General features: G+C 43.7%; 2 protein-coding genes across 2 annotated transcripts; both read right to left on the bottom strand.

Moving 5' to 3' along the window:
• Positions 1-6,518, bottom strand: LOC102716784 (diacylglycerol O-acyltransferase 1-1). The gene is made up of 16 exons (XM_015837023.2): positions 6,066-6,518; positions 5,329-5,409; positions 5,142-5,215; positions 4,973-5,048; positions 4,693-4,760; positions 4,302-4,425; positions 3,774-3,872; positions 2,650-2,751; positions 2,437-2,573; positions 2,165-2,246; positions 2,028-2,048; positions 1,622-1,684; positions 1,141-1,188; positions 967-1,029; positions 437-490; positions 1-355 (listed from the first exon to the last, which is right to left on the bottom strand). The coding sequence occupies exons 1-16, from the start codon at positions 6,474-6,476 to the stop codon at positions 251-253; spliced, it is 1,608 nt and encodes a 535-aa protein (XP_015692509.2). The 5' UTR covers positions 6,477-6,518; the 3' UTR covers positions 1-250.
• A 2,627-nt stretch (positions 6,519-9,145) lies between these two features.
• Positions 9,146-10,426, bottom strand: LOC102716503. The gene is made up of 2 exons (XM_015837022.2): positions 9,681-10,426; positions 9,146-9,585 (listed from the first exon to the last, which is right to left on the bottom strand). Exons 1-2 carry the CDS (start codon positions 10,424-10,426, stop codon positions 9,381-9,383), a joined length of 951 nt encoding a protein of 316 aa, XP_015692508.1. The 3' UTR covers positions 9,146-9,380.
• Between the last annotated feature and the right edge of the window lie 3,686 nt (positions 10,427-14,112).

The following is a 14,112-nucleotide window of genomic DNA, read 5'->3' as shown; positions in this document are numbered from 1 at the left end:
TTTTTGAAAAACAGTTTCTACACATTTAGAAGTAGAACATCCCCAGATGGAATGACAGATGCTTATGTACAGGCATTCCTGCAGTTAGCCACAACTTCACAACTAACTCTACAACACAGCGAAGAAATATAATAGGAGGGTTGTACCACAGCTTTGGGGATCATGCGCTTTCATGACTAATACATGGATTATTGCTTCTGTGGTACTCCTGGAACAAAATGGAAGAGAAAAAAGAGATAGCAGCACGCATTTATCTTGCCTTCTCAATCCTGTTCATCACATCATGGTAGTACAAGAGAACGCACATTGGTTGGCCATAGATGCAGAAAAAGAACCAAAATATCATGTTGCCAACCTGTTGAAAATAACACAAGTCAGAATTGATTTACACCAAAACAGAATTGTTTCGATAGCAATCATGGAAAACGTGGCTAACCATTGTGTCTCTGAATTTACTTTTGAGGTATGCTGTCAATATGATAAGGGGGATCTGGTAACAAGGGAAAAAAAAACAAGAGATTGCATGAGAACGGTATGTCATGCTGCAGAATGGGCACATATTTGCACCTTATCTTTTTGCTTCTACTTACGTTTATAAGCAAAATTTTTAATTTTTAACCTTAAATTTGGAGTTGATTTTGAACTTTTTTCATCATAGTTTATTTTTCATTCTTGGTTTTTAAATCCCTAAAAACATGTAAATACAATTTTTATTCATAAATTATTTAAAGTTTTTCTACCATTATTAGAAAGTACTTTAAGGTATCATATTTTCCAGTGTAAAAACTTGGCACTTTTGTATACTAGTTAGTTACTTAGAGATACCAAAGTTTTCCACTAAAAATTTGATACCTCTAAATACTTTTCAAGAACCTAAAACCTCTTTATTTAAACAGCAAGAAAATCAGTCGGATCGGTGCGTGTTTCACAGCATCCTAGATCCAGTATAACTTTTTTAAGACATACCTGTAGCATTATTCCTAAGAATGCCCAGAACTTGAGAATGCGACAAGGAACAGCCACACATAGCTGATATAGAACAGTTATGAAAAATGTCATAATTTACTCAGTAATAAAGAATAGCACATAAGTATCCCATACGTGCAAATTGCCGCAAAAAACAAATGGGAGAAAGTTTACCTCATGGAGTGCGGCAGAAACAAGGAATGATATCAAAACAGCAACTTCCTGCAAAAAACAAGAGAGAGAGAGAGAGAGAGAGAGAGAGAGACTCAATGCGTATCACCCATATAGTAGAGCTAATCCTTTTCACAGAGATGGCAGCAAACATAGAAAATAGTATCAGCATGTGAAATAAACTAATCCTAATTTCTTAAATAGTTCAAAGAATCCTCTTGTTAGTTGTTACTGGATTCCAACTGGCAAATGATGAACAATTCAGTTGTTCAAAGCCAGATTTTATTTCACAATCAAGGGAACTAATACTATTAAGTTGGTGCTCCTGTAAGGCAATTGGTAATGCAGGTAAGTTTGTATTTTACAGTTCATAGAATGTTGGACAGGTGTACAGGCTGGAATGAATTCCATGATCCAAAAACAATGTAGATAGACTGCAAATATATATATATATATAAAAAAGCACTCATAAAAGAAGTTTTACCTTTGATATGCCATTTCGCATACAAGGAAAGTATATATGGCGAACAACCCATTTATGCACAGGCTGTGAAAAATACGCATCATTAATGATATAATGGTCGAAACAACATCATGAAAACAACATAAAACATAATAGATTCATCAAATTAATTGTATTTCTGTTGATTATATTTCCTATATGGCTATATCAACTTGATGCTTCGTTTACTTTCGAATAGTAAACATGGTGTTAGGAATTCACTTTGTTTAGTAATTTCCTATTGGCTTGCCATGTTTCCTGGATGTTGCTTTAAAATGGGTACTGGCTATAATTTTCTTGCAAACAAACTGTCAATCTGTGCACATGTCTTGTCTGGTTATGCACATATGCTAAAAGTAGAATGGTTTTAAACGAAAATAAAGCATACCATATTCCATTTTCTCCAATACTGAGATCCCATCCAAGTATGGCAGCACATGTAGCAGGAGCAAACATCATATATAATGTTAGAACTGTGAGCCTTGAGAAAGAAGCAATACTAGCTTTAAAATTATTTTATTTCACCTCATCAATTGTTTTTGCATTCCACCAATCTTTGTAGAACTCACGGTCACCAAATCGAAGAATCTCAGCAAGTATATTTAACCTGTGCAATTTGCAGTGCTTAAATTGTAAGTCTGCTGTTAGAGTAATTCTTTGTTTGCATACTTGAATATACGCACATTCAAGTATTGATTTTGATTTTCTACTTATTCAGAAAAGAATTGATTTTGAACATATTAGAGTCTCATATTGACTATTTTCTTGATTATGAATAAGTAGAAAATGAAAATTACCAGAGATGAAAAAAGGCATAAAACATGCAAAGCCAGAGGTAAACATTTGGTACTGAGAGCTTCAAAAGAGTCTCTACAGCATTTAGGAGTCCTCCTTTCAATGGATGTTGAGAATTCACAACGATTGGGTTGATGTACTGCAAACATATGAAATTACTAAATGATTAAGAATTTCATGAAGGTATTCTACAAGACACAAACATAATAACTTACTTGCTCAATAATGAAGCCTTGGAGACCAGTAAAGATCAAGTACAGAATAATTTGACGAATCAGCCAACCTTTTCTTACACATGAAGTTCGAGGATAGCTTGGCTGCATGAATAACAGAAAAAATCAGTTCATTTACAATAATGAAGAACTCGCAAAATGTACCATGTGGTTAATAGACAGTTTGTTATGTTCTGAAGCTAGGTGCCACAAAAACTAAAAACAAAATCACAACAGCAAGATGCAAGTTCAGCAATATGAGCATAGAATATTGTTGTTAATCACTAATAGACTGGGCTATTGCTGAATGTTCTGACATTAAATGTAAAAGGAACTTCTCGAGCATGATTAATACAAAGCCTCTTCGGGTCAGTTGTGTACAAAGGTTTCTAATGAGATGATGATGAGTACTCAGCAATAATCGGCTAAGGATATGAATAAACAATGGAAAAACCTGGAAGAATGATGCTGAAGTAAAAACTAGCCATAAAAAGGCTTAGAAGAGCATAAATCTAATTTCAAGGTGCCTAGCTAATAAGCATCATGGTTCTTAAGGCATTAAGGTGAGGCAATGCGACACACCACCACTCAATTGCCTAGGCGACGCCTAGGCGTTCAAGGCAACACCTTACACACAAGAGAACAAGAGGAACAGCAGAGATCTAAGAGGAAGAGCAGAGGATTGGAGAAGAGGTAGAGTACAGATCCAAGAAACAGAGCAGAGAGGAGAGGAAGAGCAGAGAGGAAGGAAGAGTAAGACCAGAGAGGATTGGAGAGGCTGAGCAATGGTGACGCTTTGCCTTGCACGACTACTCAGACACCTAGGTGACGCTTTTATAACCATGATACTCATGAACTTCAAATTCATTTTTTTGTGGAAATTTTCCTCCTTTTGAAAAAACATATAGGCAAGTGCCATAAAAGTCCATTGAAATAGTGGGATATAAACACAGTATAGCAACAGGAAGAAACGAACAATGCTTAATGGTAACAAAATCCTCAATCTAACATGATTTGAGTATGCTGTGGCTTGCATCTAAACATCTAATCAGAACAAAAACCTTTCAGATGTTTGCATGATTCACTGAAAATTATCAACATGCAAAATTACCAAAAAAATACTTTACCTGATAACAAAGTGTTGGAGCCATCATGAAGTATATTAGACTCCCTAACGTTGGAGGTTGTAAATTCTCCATATCAGCTGTGCTTAGTTCATTATCAACCTAATAAACAGATTGTTATTTGCTATAAGAGTTAAATAAGGTAAAAGTACTACCAAATAAACAAGGCCAAGGAAGAGAAGCAGCAATACATGATATTTAGGAACCAAACAGAAAATACAAACTTATATATAGATTAAAACCATTGAACCTCAGCACGATGTCCTCAAACTATAGCAGAAATACTACCACCTATGTTATGGAATCTTCTGAACTAAATCAATAGGTAGATGAATTAAAGCAACTAACTTTCAAAGCAAGTTCCCAGTCAAAAGAATAGTAATTCCATCAGGTAGCATCCTGGATATATTAAATTAATAAAAGGGAGAAGTGCTAATTTAATACCCTCGTGGTATAAACCCTTGTCCAAACAGGCAATTAAAGAACATCCAACAAAAGAAAACAAGAAAATTGGTGGAATATAAAATGTACCTTCTTGCTGCCTATGGTCACCTGCCTTATATCATGGTTTGTATGAGCAAACGATACAAGCTTCAGCCAAACAATACAGGCAATAAATATCAACAAAAAGCCAGACAAAACAGCAGAATCGCACCTAAAGAGAGGAAATGATTTGGTATTAGAATGATAGTGAAAGAATGGTATCATATCTCATAAAAGATTTAGCATAAAAAAAAATAGAAATGCATTGATTTCTAAAAGAACTACTACCTCCATCCTACAAAGACTTTCATTTGTTTTGGGGACAGAGATAGTAGAAATATCTTTCACGTGTTTTATGCAACATATATGCACCGGATATTATCTTGTTGCACAGCAATTTGCATGATCCAACATATACTTGAAAGGTTACGTATCTTACTTTAGAATCACAAGCACTGGATACACGATTTCAGTTGTTGAAAGAATGATATGGAGGCAGGTAGCAACCTGCAAAAGGAAAATGGATAAATCATTGATATTCATGGCTCAAGAAAAGAATTTTAGGGATTTAATAGATCGGACAAAAGGCAAATCACTGGCTATTCTAATCAAAAGCCATGAAAGATCCATAGAGAATATGTAAAACCTATAAATCATTTATATAAGTACTGTAGATTATTATAGTATTCAGGTACAGGGTTAAGAGGTCCTCTGCTTACAGCATCAGTAATAAGATTGTTAAATGCCAACTTCTCAACTGCAAATGCACCCAGAGGGAAAACAGGAAGACTAAGACTGGAGCAAGTGAAAAAAATGTAAAGTTCATCAGTTTAAGGGGAAAAAAAAGGCTATTAAAGATGTGGCCAATATATCGTCACTATATATTACCAACACATTAGAAGTGGCCAGTCCCGCAATGATTTATCATTAAACCAAAATCCAGCTCTTATTAATAAGCCATACTGCACAAGAAAAAAAACATTAGAAGAAAAGCGGCCATAAAGAAAAGTATCATGTATATCAGCAAGTGAAATGAAGAGTATCAATCTGTGGATGAGAATAGACATCTACAAACCTTCATTAAGTTCTCAATAATAAGCCTGCTGTTCACTGCAACTAGAACAACAATGCATAGGTTGAAAAGACCTGCATGACTCTGTTCAAAATGCCAAAACAGAAGTATCAGGTCGCAGAGGTTTCATGAGCTGTAAGCCATCCAGAAAATGAAGCTAGCTCTACAATATGTGGACAACAAAGAGACAAAAGGCTTCAGTTCAAAGGGGGATAAAAAGAACAGCTACTTTTTTTTCCCATTAGGCCAAACCATGTGACCCGAAGGCTGAAGCATTCATATGTAACACTGCACTTGCAAGGTGGGAGTATTAACTATGGTCTATGCCTATATACCAACACAGTTTTATATGGGTAGTATCTAGATAAGGTCACGTGGTTCAATCCCACAACCACCAGTGTCAAACTCAGTGTGACTTTTGCTGCTGGGGTCAGTAATCAAGAGATGATATGCCGTGACCAAAGTAGCTGCGTGTCCAAATCGCCCTACAGCGCATCATGAACTCTCCGAATCTTCGAACAACAGCACTAGATTCGTGATTCTCGCACGCGTCATCAGCGAAGGAAGACCAGGGCGAACAAAAAAGGAAACACCCTGTAGCTCGTACGAACACAATCACGTTGAAACGATTGAAATCATCGTTGCACGACATGCATGAATGGTAATGAAATCAAACACAAGGAGGGCAACCGAATTTCGCGTAGAGCATTTCGACGGGGATTGGGAGGGGCGCGGCTGACCTGCTTGAAGATGGCGGTGGAGCTGAGGGGGCTCTCCTTGGCCTTCCGGTGCACCGGCGCCGCCGCGCGGAAGGTGAACGCGGAGAAGTCTCCAGCTCCGACACCGCCACCACCACCCCCAGCGACGGAGGAGGCCTGCCCGTTGCCGTTGGGGTCGCGGCGGCGCGAGGACGAGGAGGAGGAGGGCTCCCCGGAGGCGGACTCGTCCCCGGAGTCGCCCCCGAAGCTAGCCCGCGCGGCCACCGCGGCGCCCGAGCTCAGCCTGCGCCGCAGCGCCACGGCGAACCTCTCGGCGACAGCGGCTGCCCCTCCTCCCCCACGCGGGCGCGGGGACCGGCGGTGCTGGACGGCCTGCGGCTGCGGCGGCGGCGGCACGTGGGTCTCCCCGTCGCCGCCATGGGCGTCCGCCATTCGAGAGGGCGCAAGGGTTTCTGGAGGTCGGGGGGGTGGCCTTGGGATTTGGGAGACGAGAGATGAGGACGGATGGAGGGAGGGAGCCGGAGGAGGCGGGAGACGACGAGGCGGTGGCGCGCTGACGAATCAGAGAGAGGACGGGCGCCGTTGGATTCGGGTACGAGTACGCGTCCGGGGTGGGGCCCACGTGTCGGTGTGGGTGGGGCCCATTCGTCGGTGAGTGAGGGTGGGGATTCGTTGTGCGGGAAGGAATGATTCTCTTCTGGATCGTGGAAGAAGGGCCGAGCAGTGAGGAAGGAAGGAAGGAGCGTAAGCCGACCGCTCACTTGCTTCAGAGCGGTTGCGTTTGGTGCCTTTGGTGCGCTAACCATTGCACATTTGTACACGTGCTTCAGACTTGTTGACGGTTTGTTTCGTTTGTGGTTATGCATTATCACGTCTTAAGGGTATCTCTAACCGTATTCGTAAGAACTTATCTAAATTTTATCGTCCATATGGTCATATAAAATAGATTTTCTATTCATATTAATTATTATTCTAACAGAACATTCATGTTACATCATTCATATATATTTTAGTAATATTTTACAACCATCTTTTCTCGTATTGTTATTATTCTCTTCTCTTGTGATTGAATGTTGAGATATGGTGAGAGGAGAGAGGACATTCATATTTAGAGTTTCTCTTTCCATTATAAATGATGATCTAATTTTAGATAATAGGATAGATGACAGGTTGAACCTTTTCTTTTTTACCTTACATCATTTATTTTTAAGATAAAGTATAGGATAGATGATCTATTGAGAGCTCTAAGGGTTATTTGATTCATGTGATCGTAATTTTGCCCATTTCAAAATATGTCATTACAATTCATGAAATTAAAATCATGTTATTATAATTCTAAAAGTATCCAAGATGTGTCACTGCTTAATTCTTACTTCTTCGAAACATTATTAAAATTTTATGGACTAAAATGTCCCCTTCTTCTCCCTTCTTCATTACCCCTTCTACTCCCGCTTGCAAGCTCCTTCTCGAGGCTCGGGAGGTCGAGCCCCTCTGCCCTGGCCATGCCCCGCTGTCAATTGTGTCCACCCCACGTAACATCTAACACTAAATCCGGTGAAAGAATATAGTGTTGCCACTACCATCCCTCTATTTATGTTACATCATTGATGCCTACCTCTTTTCCCCCATTCCCCTTGTTGTCGTCTTCTCTCCAATCTGCCATCATCAGCAAAATGGTCTCGCATACCATCGGTGCCCTTCCTCCCTTGGTTTTCGTCTCATCCCTTCTCTCTAAGACTTTCTCTCCCCTTGTTTCGTTGTTGTCCTTCACCGTCATCTTCATCCTCTAACTATCTTATATGCCAATGACATCATAGAGTGTGTTGCGGCAGAGAGGGACAAGTCCATCTAAGCGAACAGACTTGGCCTTCTACCCTCCAGATGGACCTCTCGTGGGAGAATAGGAAAGGAAGAAGGGGTATTTTGATCAAGAAAATGTTGATAGTACTTTGAAGGTGTAAGTAGTAGTACATATCGAATACATGTAAAATCATAATGACATGACTTAAATTTCATGAATTATAATAGCATATTTATAGATTGAAAATTTTATAATGGCATAGATCCACTTAACCTTATTTTTAGGGACAATTGCATATTTGACCCTACTTTGAATGCTAATTATGAATCTGACTCTGTTTTTTCAACTTTGCAAATTTGACCCTCTTTTTTAAAAGCGAATCAGCCGTCTAAGCCTGGTTGAGACATGCCATTAGGGTTTAGGATGAATGAATTAAAATAAATAAATTTTAAATATGAATGGACTATTTTGCCCTCAAGTCATATTTTCCATCTCTCAACTCACTATCCGTCTCAGATCTGACAGGACCAAGCCCGAGGGAGGATTGAGGAGGCGGCGCCGAGCCAGCCCGGGCGGCTGGGCGCCGGTGGGCGCGGTGTGGGGCAGCCGGCGCATGGGGGAGCCGCCAGCGTCGTCGGGCAGTAGAGGCGGCACTGTAGGGGGAGGCGGCCGTCGGCAGTGGGGGAGGCGACGCTGGCCACCGTCTCGTCGGCGGTTGGCGAAAGGAAAGGGGATGGAGAAGAAGTCGTCGATGAGGTTGACGTACTCGCGGCGGAGGCTCTCGGTCCACGGTCCCGGTTCGATGCTGACGAGCTGCTTGACGGTGAGGTTGAAGGTGATCTTGGCCTCTTCCAGGAGGCGGATGGTGGCGGCGGGCTCCCACTAGCGCATGGTGGCGAGCACGAGGCTGTCGATGTGCGCGAGGAGCGGCGGCGAGGCGGGGTAGCCGAGGCGGGTGAGGGTGAGCGAGTGGATCCTCTTGTGCGCGGCACCGCGGGTGAGGAGCAGGGAGCGCGCGCCGAGGACGTGGCGATGGAGGACGGGTAGCTGGAGTGGACGGTGCGGCCCTCGGCGCCGCGGTTGAAGGCTGGGTCGGTGGAGAAGATGGTGCGCTCGCCGAAGACGTGGTTGGTCGATTATCATGAAAAACGATAAGTGACCCTATTTTAAACGATTATCATGAAAAACGATTATCATCAAAAAATATAATTTAAATTCGTAAGGCTTCTCCACGATTATCATGAAAAACGATAAGTGAAACCTCGATGAGGAGAAACAAAAACAAAGCGACGGCACAAACACAGCAAGAGAAGAAACTGACGAGAACAGAGGCAAGAACAGAGCACAACTGCACGGTTGCTTTCCTTTTCTTTTTTCACACACAAATATGCCTAAAAAAACCATCTCTCTCTATTCAAACATTGATCCACCCAGTCGCAGACATTCGAACCAAGACCGCGTTCAAATCGCCCTCCTCTACATGGCGCGCAATGCCCCCCAACTCTCCCGCCAAATTTCACGCCCGTCCACCTGTTCTAGCACCGGCAGAACTCGCCGCAGCGGAAGGCGCCGCAGCCACCACCGCCGCACCCGCAGCGCGGCCACCACCACACCGTCGGCGGCGACGGCCAGCAGCACCGGAACGCGCACCACCACTGTCCCGCCGTGCCGGTGTCGGGGTTCTTCGTCTCCTCCCCTTCCGTGGTGGCTGGCGCCTCCCGGCCCAGCGCGTCCGCGAGCCTGCAAAACCGGTGCCAGGTCAGTCAATGGCGTCAGGGCGCCGACGGCGACGAGGTGATTGGGTGTAGGTGGTGGGATTGTGGGGCTTGACACACGTGAGGAAGACGTCGGAGTGGCTGCTCTCGCCGGAGACGATCTCAGCGGCGGAGGCGAACCTGACGGACTTCCTGTTCCTCCCGGCGGTGCTGCACCTGGCGCAGGCGCCGTCGCTCGCGCACAGGCCCCCGCCGGCGCCGGCGGTGGTGTCTGGTGTCCCCGACAACCTCTCCGAGACGGACGAGAGCCTCCACAACGCCTCCTCGTGCCCGGCCCCGGCGGCGGAGGGGATGCGGCGGAACCCTCCGCCGGTGGCGTCGTAGTACAGGTCGCCGCTGTTGTCGTTGTAGAGCGAGCTGAGTTCGCCGGAGTTGGGGACCTGGATGCTGAACAGCGAGTCGTTGGAGGTGAAGCTCCAGTTGACCATGTCGGTGGGGCTCGTCGACTCCGTCCGGAACATCGACGACGGGAGCCTCCTCGGGTCGTACCCCGCGGGCTGCTGCTGCTCCCCGGAGACCACCATCGCCTGGACGGGCGGCGCCTGCGTCATCGCCGTCGCAGGGTCGACGCGGTTGAGGTAGGCCTCCTCGAGCTGGAAGAAGCTCTCGTACGACGACGCCGAGGAGGAGAAGGACGCCTGCTTCTCCAGCTCCGCCGGGACGACGACGGGGATGCTCTCGCACGACGACTTGTTGGACGCCGCCACGCGGTAGCCCCTGGACGAGGTCGACGACGCCGGCGACGGCAGCGGCGCAGCCGCCGACGAGAACGAGCAGGAGTGGGACAGCCTGCGGCGGTCATGCATGGGCTCGCCCCTGCCGCGGCTGCAGTTGTACGACGCCTGCCTCTCCAGCGCCGGCGCCGGTGCGGGCAGAGCAGCCACCGCGAGCAGAGCAGCAGCACCGCCGCCGCCGCCGCCGCCCGCATGATCCGGCGCGTCCGTCGAGGCCATTCCCAGCTCCCCCGCTCGCCGCCGCCTCCTCCTTCTCGATCAGGATCGCAATCGGCGGCGACGACGCCGCTGATCTGCACGGTCGACACAACAAAGCATCAAAACCAATGAAATCCAAACCAAAAGAAAAGAACCACAAATCAAGAAAACCATCACCGATTTTAAACAAAACCAAATATTTACGCGAGATCAACCCCACCCATCATTTCCACTACCTGCGATCGATCAAGAAGAAGGTGGGCATGGGGACAGGAGGCAAAGGCCGCGGCCGGAGCTCGACGGTGTTCGACCAAGCCAAGAAATGGAGCTCCGACGGGGGACATCGATGCCGAGGGGCTCCGTTTTTATACGGTCGGCGTCGATCGGAGGAGGAAGAAGGCGGCCGTTAATTGGAGGCAAAAATGGGCGCTGCCGTCTTGCTGGTCGCCGGACTACTTTTGGCATGAAACAGACGAAGGCGACGATGAAACGGGGCGCCATCCGGGACCTCCACGCCCTAAATCTTGCTCGCATTTCGTAGCCGTTGGATCGGCCTCATCAACGCACGTGGGGTTTGATTGATCCGTTCTTGCTCGTCTTCCTCTCCAGCGCCGGCGCCGGCGACGACCTCAACACAGAGTGCATATATAACTGAATGCGGGTGTTTGATTTAATACTCAAAATGACAGTATTGAAGATGGCAATGGAGGCTCTGCTAGCCAATGAAGATGCATCCATGATTGGTGCAAGATCTTTCTTTATAATCTCTCGATGCAAGACCATAAGACTCTGGAAAATTAGTCGCAATGATGCGTTACAGTATCTACGAGAGAGAGAGCGCCAAGAAAATCAAGTCCCGAATTATTATTTTTTGAGCTGTCCCAAAATAATTCTTCCCTAAATCTTTCCTAACTCCAATAGTCCTTTTACTTTTACTGGTGGGAGCAATTGGGAACATCAAAGAGGCCTATATCTGGCTTGTTTTTTAGTCAGCATTTAGGAACAATATTTCCGAAAAAGTAAGTTTTAGGGACATATACTGGGCACAGTTGGAGATACTCTTAGCAAATTAATTTAGTGAGCTTGTGTGTGCAATCAGTCTTTTTGTCTTGCCATGAAACTCAGTCTTTTTGTCTTCACCTAGGGATTATTGTAATCAAGATTATTAAGTCAGATTAGTATAAGCTAGATTATTACAAGCTAAAGTACAAAGAAATAACAAAGGTGAATTATTATTTCAAAGTATCCAAGTTTAGCAAGCCTAAAGCCACCCCATAATTTAAAATAAGCATCTTTGGATGAGCTTACCAGATTATAGCAATACATGTTCTAGATTATAATAATTTGTTATAATAATCCATCTGTTTATTTCAGCTTACTTCTAATAAGTCAAATTATAACAATCCCAAGCTAAATCAAACATGGCATTATGGAAATCATCTTTCCCTGCAAAAAGATAAGGAAAGAGGGCAGTACATAGGAATTAAACCTGCCGGTGAGAGAAGAGGGAAGCAGGAGATGATGATGAGAGTACATGGGTGTGACGGAGGAGGCAAGAGGGGAAGAGTTGATATGGTAGTGACAGAGAGGATGACGGTGAGTGATAGGTCAAGATTATGGGGGTGGAGGTAAGATTTAAGTAAGCATAATTGTATGAGTAAGATATATGGTTGTTACTTAGACATAAACTGAGTTTTACGAACTTGTAGAATGTAAATATGGAATCTTAATCTTGGTTTTGTGTATTACTATAACACCCCAGAGTTAAATCCGCATAACTCACTCTATATGTTCCCAAAGTTAAATCCGCATAACTCACTCTATATGTTGAGTAGATCCATATTTACATAGCATCCCACTTATACTTGGTGCTTCGTTCGTGTAAAATAGTTAACCCGAAGGTATTATGATTAGAGTAAACTATTCATATAAACTAGTCTAAAGCTATTTAAACTCTCCATGTAGAACTATTCTACTCTTGATTCCTTATTGTTAATCGCTAGACGAATACCTCGAATCTCCCCTTGGTACTATGGCAATGTGATGCGTACCCTTTATGGGACAACACATATGTACACCCTACATCATGGTTTGAAGCTTTGATACCAACTCGAATGAGCTAGCCCTAAATTTGCATACCCACAATAAATGTTGAATGGGCTCACAATCACACAATATCTTACATACACTTTTCCACTCGCTTTGTGCAAAATGGTTAATCTAGAGAGACTATGGTTGAAGAAATTTACGTATGTAAGATGACACAAGTCTATCTAAACTCTTTATGTCGGACTATTATCACCAAATGAACATTTGGATCTAACTTGCTAAAACCAGTACTAGAACATGCACACGGGCTGAACCAAACTACCGCTGGGTCAAGGTATTATAGTATGCCCCAAAACAGCTACCACCACTCTAAATTGGATTAGGCGCAAGGTAACGATTATTAGGGCATTGTAAGAGTATAATTTGGGAGTGTTGCAAGTAGATTCAACGCTATATTGTAGTGGAGGGTCCTAGGTGCAAAATTCTCATTGCTATGGATAGCCATGTCAACACCTAAAGTTCATCATCTGCACTTTGAATCTCAAATGATGCACTAAGGTAAAATTTGGAATCCAGTTATGTGTTTTACAAGTTGACCGACCTACATGACATTATTGTCCAAGTTTAAGTACCGATTGCATATTTACCCAAAATGTAGAATAGATATAGTTATTAGGAATATATATGTATCATGATGTCAACAATGTAAATGGCAAACATAGCAGTGGCATGGAAAATTTATAAACATATGCTATATATAGTAAGAATTATGAAATATCTTGGGTTGAACCTAAAATTTAGAACTGATACCACTAAAATGTCAATAAATCCTCATTATAAAATGCTCTTGGGATTTAGGCCCCCATTCAGTATGGAATATTGGGGCTGCATTATCGTAGATTATTTGTGTCATGCTTCTAAACGTACAATTTTCCCAAAAGTTGGTATTCATAAACTTTGTTTAGATAACCCTTTCCAAGCTATAAATTAGATTTATAATGTATTGTATTCAATTCATCCCAATAAGCTATCATACCATCCATCAGCATTCATCCACATTCCATCTAACTCAAGTGGGCCCTTATTTGAGCAACACTTTGGCTAAAATTGCAACAAAAAAATCAATTCTAACCTTAATATTAGTATCAGATCTGTAATCCAGTGATGACAGCGGAGCCAAATTTCCTCTAGGCTTACGTACTCTGATGGCACTGAGACGATGATGGCATCGCCAAGGCCCAGTATGAATAAGCCAATAGTGAGTGCTTTGTCTATGAGACCAATTAAAGAAAAGATGGTCAAGAGTCAAGAACAAATCTAATGGTGGGAGCCACAAGGGAACATGGAGGAAGGAGGCATAGGGGATTCTTGTTGGTGTTGAAGAAGGCGGAATGGGGAATCAAATAGAGGAGGGGGGCAACATGGAAGAAAGGAGAAGGAAGAGTGGTCGGATGAAGGGTGAGGCGGCGTATCTTGATTGTCTAGGTGCACGAGTGGTGGGGTAGGTTACT

The sequence above is a fragment of the Oryza brachyantha genome, chromosome 5 (assembly GCF_000231095.2).
Source record: "Oryza brachyantha chromosome 5, ObraRS2, whole genome shotgun sequence".
NCBI lineage: Eukaryota > Viridiplantae > Streptophyta > Magnoliopsida > Poales > Poaceae > Oryza > Oryza brachyantha.
The sequence above is the reverse complement of the archived record's forward strand: the minus strand, read 5'-3'. Positions and strand labels throughout refer to the sequence as shown.